Below are 4,796 nucleotides of genomic sequence, written 5' to 3' on the forward strand. Positions count from 1 at the left end.
CGTTTGTTTTTATGCGCCGTAGGGGGTGACCGTGATAAAGCGGACGGCGTGGGCCTCCACCCTCTTGCCCAGGAACCCGACAGCCCACACGCCCTGATTCTCGTGCTTCCACAAGTCGCGCACCAACGCCTTCTTGTTCCCGGCCTGTTGCATTGCCTGCTGGTGTGAGCCATACAGTTGTGTGCCGTTGTGTCGCGTCGCGTGTGCGGTGGTGCGTGTGCGTGTGCGTGTGCGTGTGCGGTGGTGGGCGTGTCGCGCGCGAGAGAGAGACGCACCGGCCAGCCACGGATCTGGTCCCAGGAGACGGGGATGTCGACGGACTCGAAGAAGTTGGGGTTGTACAGGATCACGGCCCACGACCCGTTGGAGAGCGGCTTGGCCCAGACCTGCCCGCCGTTGGTGTAATTCGCGATACGATCGCCCGGAATCCCCAGCTGCAGCCAAGATTGGCCGAAGGTCAGTCTGTCATAGCACAGAGCGCACACGACACACATCGCACACATCGCACACGAACATACGCACACACGACACCGCACACGCACACACGCATTCAACACGTACCTTGTCCTGGTTGACGGCGATGGCCTCCTTGTTGAGGATGTGCTTCTTGTCGGACAGTACGCGCACGTCGGTGCCAACGATCAGCGGAGAGGCCCACAGGCACCAGAAGCTGAACTCGCTGATCTGCTCATTCTCCGACAGCCACCAGTAGCCCGGCATCAGGAAATCAGGGTCGTTCCTGAGCATGGCGTCAGTGTATATGCCGTGTGTGCCGTGCGTGCGTGTGCCGTGTGTGCCGTGCCGTGCGTGCGCTGCGTGTGCCGTGTGTGTACCAGCCGCCAGGACCAGCGTAGGAGGAGAGACCGGCCATGTGTTCGATGATGTTGGCGGTGCCCTGTCCCTGGCCGGGGTCTTGCTGGAACGGCGGCGTCCACCACACGGGGAGGTGGTCCGGGCCCACACGCCAGCTGTTGCCCACCTTCATGCCCCTGTCATGGTAGTGGTAGTAATCCACCACGGTGAGCAGCGCCTTAGGGACCAGCATGACCACAGGCTGACGCACCAGGTCCAGGGGTCGTAGCGACCCCACTCGCAGATGCTGAAGAAGATCGGACGCCCCGTCTTGTTCAATGCCTGGCTCATGTTGGTGTAGAGCTAGAAAGAGAAAAGCGAATGAAGAGAATGAAGAGAAGAACGAAGAAGAACGAAGAAGAACGAACAGCGTTAGTCTTCCGGGGCACGGAGGGAAGGGGGAGGGGGAGCCGAGAAGAGTTGAGCCAACCTCTTGGGCGGTAAAGCCGCTGGGCTCGTGGCACCAGTCCATCTTCACGTAGTCGAGACCTGGCCAGGCCAAACGAAATGCTCCATCAACAAAAATGTGATCAACACTTACAGGAATGCAACGTGCCAGCCACCGTACCCCACGACGCAAACACGCGGGCGTCCTGCTCGTAGAACGGCCAGCTGCGCACGCGATCGTACACGACACGCGCGAGATTGGTGAGTTGTGCACTGACGCAGGAAGGGGCGTTAGAGAACTGGCACAGGGTACCTGCCGGGCCGTCCCCCGCGGCAGGTGGTAGTGCCCACATCGGTGTACACGCCGAACAGCAGGCCGCGCGCATGGATGTAGTCCGTCAAGTTCTGAAAAAAAGGCAGGCCAAGCATCAGCCTCAGAGTGACCCACACACTGCACACGCACAATCGCACACGCCGCACACACTGCTCACAATCGCACACACGCACAACACAGTGCAGGCGCACGCGACCTTCATGCCGGAGGGAAAGCGCGAGGCGTCCGGGATGATGTTGTTCTGCGCGTCACGACCTCCTCCCCCTGTTTTTTCCCACCGCCACCGACCGAGCTTGCGTGCGTCAGCCAATCACGGCACCGAGGGGGTGATCCAAACAAATCGCCGCCTCGAGGAGGAGGGGAGGAGGCGCACAGCAGTCGTCGAGGACGATGTAGTTGTAGCCCAGGTCCTTGAGGCCGTTGGCGGCCATGGCGTCGGCGACTGAACGAATCTCCTGCTCGTTGCAGAAGTCGTCGTAGCACGGCAAGACGTCGTTCTCCGTGCACCAAGTCGACCAGCCTTTGCTCAAAAGTTGTCGGGCACAATACATACGAAGAAGATGAAGATGAAGAACAGTCAAAGAACGAAGACGGAAAGATGAAAAAAGTGAAGGTACCCATGGGCGGGAGGCGAGCCACGCCATTGTGGAGCGCGGCGGCCTCGAGGCGAAGCTGGGCCAGCACCACAAGCGCGAGGAAGACGCCCGACCACTTCATCACAGCCTCGAAAATAAGGGAGGGAATGATTAGCCAATGAGGCTGCAGTGTTAATGGAAGGAAATGGTTGTTGAAATGCAATTTCCTTCTTTTTCCAGGAACACGTGATTCTCATCTTGTGGCGATCATTCTGCAGTTCGCGAGATTTGGTGGTCTTCAACACCTCACCAAACACAACCGCGGATCCAGCGGATCGAGTTCGATACAAAGATTCGCTGCTGTTGGAGATGTCGCACTCAGATGAGAAATCATTCTCCGTAGCACGCACCCTCTTCACCGGCACGGTACGCATCCATGTCCCAAGCCTCTTTTCCTCATCTCTTGTACTTCTACAAATGCATCTTCAACTTCTGAAGATTGGCCAAGCCTCATCGTCAAGATTGGCCAACCCTCATCCTTTCGTCCCTCTACGCCGGTGTAGGTGTCTGGCATAGTCTGCAAGTTCGTGGAGCAGCCCTTCGACACCATCAAGGTGCGGGTGCAGGCCGGAACGAAGGTGATGTCGCCCAGCGGCGCGATGGTGCCCGAGTTCAACGGCCCGTGGGACTGCTTCGTCAAAACCCTCCGGCGCGAGGGCTTCACCGCCCTCTACAAGGTCGCGCGACCTTGCAATCACTTCACTTCACTTCAACACTCTCTTCAACTCAACCCCACTTTGTTGCTTACATGCGGCGTGTGCGTGTGCATGTGCGTGTGCGTATGCGTGTGCGTGTCATGTCGTGTGCGTGTGCGGTGGTGTGTGCGGTGTGATGGTGAGTGCAGGGTCTGCCGAGTCCGATGATAGGGTCGGCAATGGAGGTGGCATCGATGTTCGTGGTCTACAACGCGGCCAAGGAGGCGCTGATGGACCCCGAGACCCACCACGTCAGCCTTCCACGCGTCTGTCTCGCCGGCAGCATCGCCGGTAATCAACAACACGAACACACACACACACACACACACACACACACACACACACACACACACACACACACACACACATGAACACACACCAGAACACACCACCGCACACGCTCACACCGCACACACGCGCAGGCGTGGCGACGGCGACGTTCCTTACGCCGGTGGAGCTGATCAAGTGCCGCTTGCAAGTCCAGACCGGAGGCGAAGCCGGTCACGCGGCGGCCGGGGCTGCTGCTCGGGGGGCGACCCCGCCCGCGGCCTCGGCAATGTCGGCCGCGGCGGCGGGCGGCGCACAGCAGCAGCTGCGGTATCGAGGGACCATGCACTGCATCATGCACACCCTCAAGACCGAAGGAATCCCCGGGCTCTGGCGCGGTTGGTGGAGGTACGCACCATCATCAATCGGGCACTGCATGCAGCTACTCACTGTGTGCCGTGTGCGATATTGTGGGTGCGTGGGTGCGTGTTGTGTGTCGCGTGTGCGTGTGCGTGTGCGTGTGTGTAGCACATTCTTTCGGGAGTTGGTGGGTACGGCGCTGTGGTTCGGAACGTACGAGACCGTGTGCCGGACGCTAGCAGCGGACGCAGGCGACGCTTCTGATGTAACTCCCCTTCCGCCTCTGCACTCTCGTCACCTTGGCCTCTGACGGAGTGTGTCTTGTGCGTGCGCGTCTCACATTCCTTTGCAACGATGACAGGCTCCACCACTGATTCAGCTGCTGGCCGGCGGCTGTGCGGGGTGCATATACTGGGGCGTGCCCTACGTACGGCCACACTCGTCTTCTCGCACTCCTGAAAAGCAAGACTCATGGCCCACACACACACACACGCACTACGCGCACGACACACACACACACACACACGCACGCACGCACGCACGAAATGCACACACCGCACAGCCGATGGACACGGTGAAGAGTCGAATCCAGATCAAGCAGGCCACCGAGCAGACCTCCATCTTCAAGATGTTCGTTGAGGTGCTCAAGGAGGAGGGAGTCAGAGGACTCTACCGGGGTACCTGCCATCCCTCGCTGTGTCGTGTGTGTGTTGTGTCGTGTGTCGTGTGTGTGTGCGTGCGCGCGGCGTGCGTCGTGTGTCAAACACTGACCATGCGCGGTTATTTATTCAGGGATTGGACCGACGATGATGCGCGCGATCCCAGGATCGGCCGTGGCGCTCTTCACCTACGAACGGTCCTCACGATTTTTGGATTGGCTCAAGGAGGAGAAGCCACACCTTTGTCCCTCCTTCTTCTAACCTCTTCTTCACCATCATCATCATCATCACCAACATCATCACCATCATCTACTTCGTCTTCTCCATCTTCATGGTGGGTGTGCTCCAAGGGTTGATGTTGTGATTGTGGTGATGAGGATGAAGGTGGTGACCACCACATGGCAAGTGCTATCAGGAGAGGGGACCGCCGGTGCGCTGTCTCTCGAGGAAGTAGTTGCCGAGGGAGACCATGACGGGGAAGATCGGGTCGAACGCGCTGTCGCCCCGCTGGTTGACCTTGTTGGCGTAGGCGTCGAGCGAGGCCTTGATCAGCTTCCACACCTCGGCCTCCTGCTGCTCGTCCAGCCACTTGCTGTACTTGGCAATG

General features: G+C 59.3%; 2 protein-coding genes and 1 pseudogene across 2 annotated transcripts; 1 reads left to right on the forward strand and 2 right to left on the reverse strand.

Moving 5' to 3' along the window:
* Window positions 1-9: 9 nt before the first annotated feature.
* ACA1_275150 lies at window positions 10-2,290 on the reverse strand (annotated as a pseudogene).
* Window positions 2,291-2,517: 227 nt separating this feature from the next.
* On the forward strand, window positions 2,518-4,450 carry ACA1_275160 (carrier superfamily protein; the record flags this gene model as incomplete). The annotated part of the gene is made up of 8 exons (XM_004333881.1): window positions 2,518-2,574; window positions 2,712-2,885; window positions 3,053-3,194; window positions 3,326-3,578; window positions 3,699-3,795; window positions 3,892-3,957; window positions 4,093-4,207; window positions 4,323-4,450. The coding sequence occupies 8 exons, from the start codon at window positions 2,518-2,520 to the stop codon at window positions 4,448-4,450; spliced, it is 1,032 nt and encodes a 343-aa protein (XP_004333929.1).
* Window positions 4,451-4,600: 150 nt separating this feature from the next.
* On the reverse strand, window positions 4,601-4,757 carry ACA1_275170 (Hypothetical protein; the record flags this gene model as incomplete). Its single annotated transcript, XM_004333882.1, has 1 exon — window positions 4,601-4,757. A coding segment is annotated over one exon (157 nt), but the record flags the coding sequence as incomplete, so codon positions are not given.
* Window positions 4,758-4,796: the final 39 nt, after the last annotated feature.

The sequence above is a fragment of the Acanthamoeba castellanii genome, assembly GCF_000313135.1.
Source record: "Acanthamoeba castellanii str. Neff unplaced genomic scaffold scf7180000084773, whole genome shotgun sequence".
Lineage (NCBI taxonomy): Eukaryota > Discosea > Longamoebia > Acanthamoebidae > Acanthamoeba > Acanthamoeba castellanii.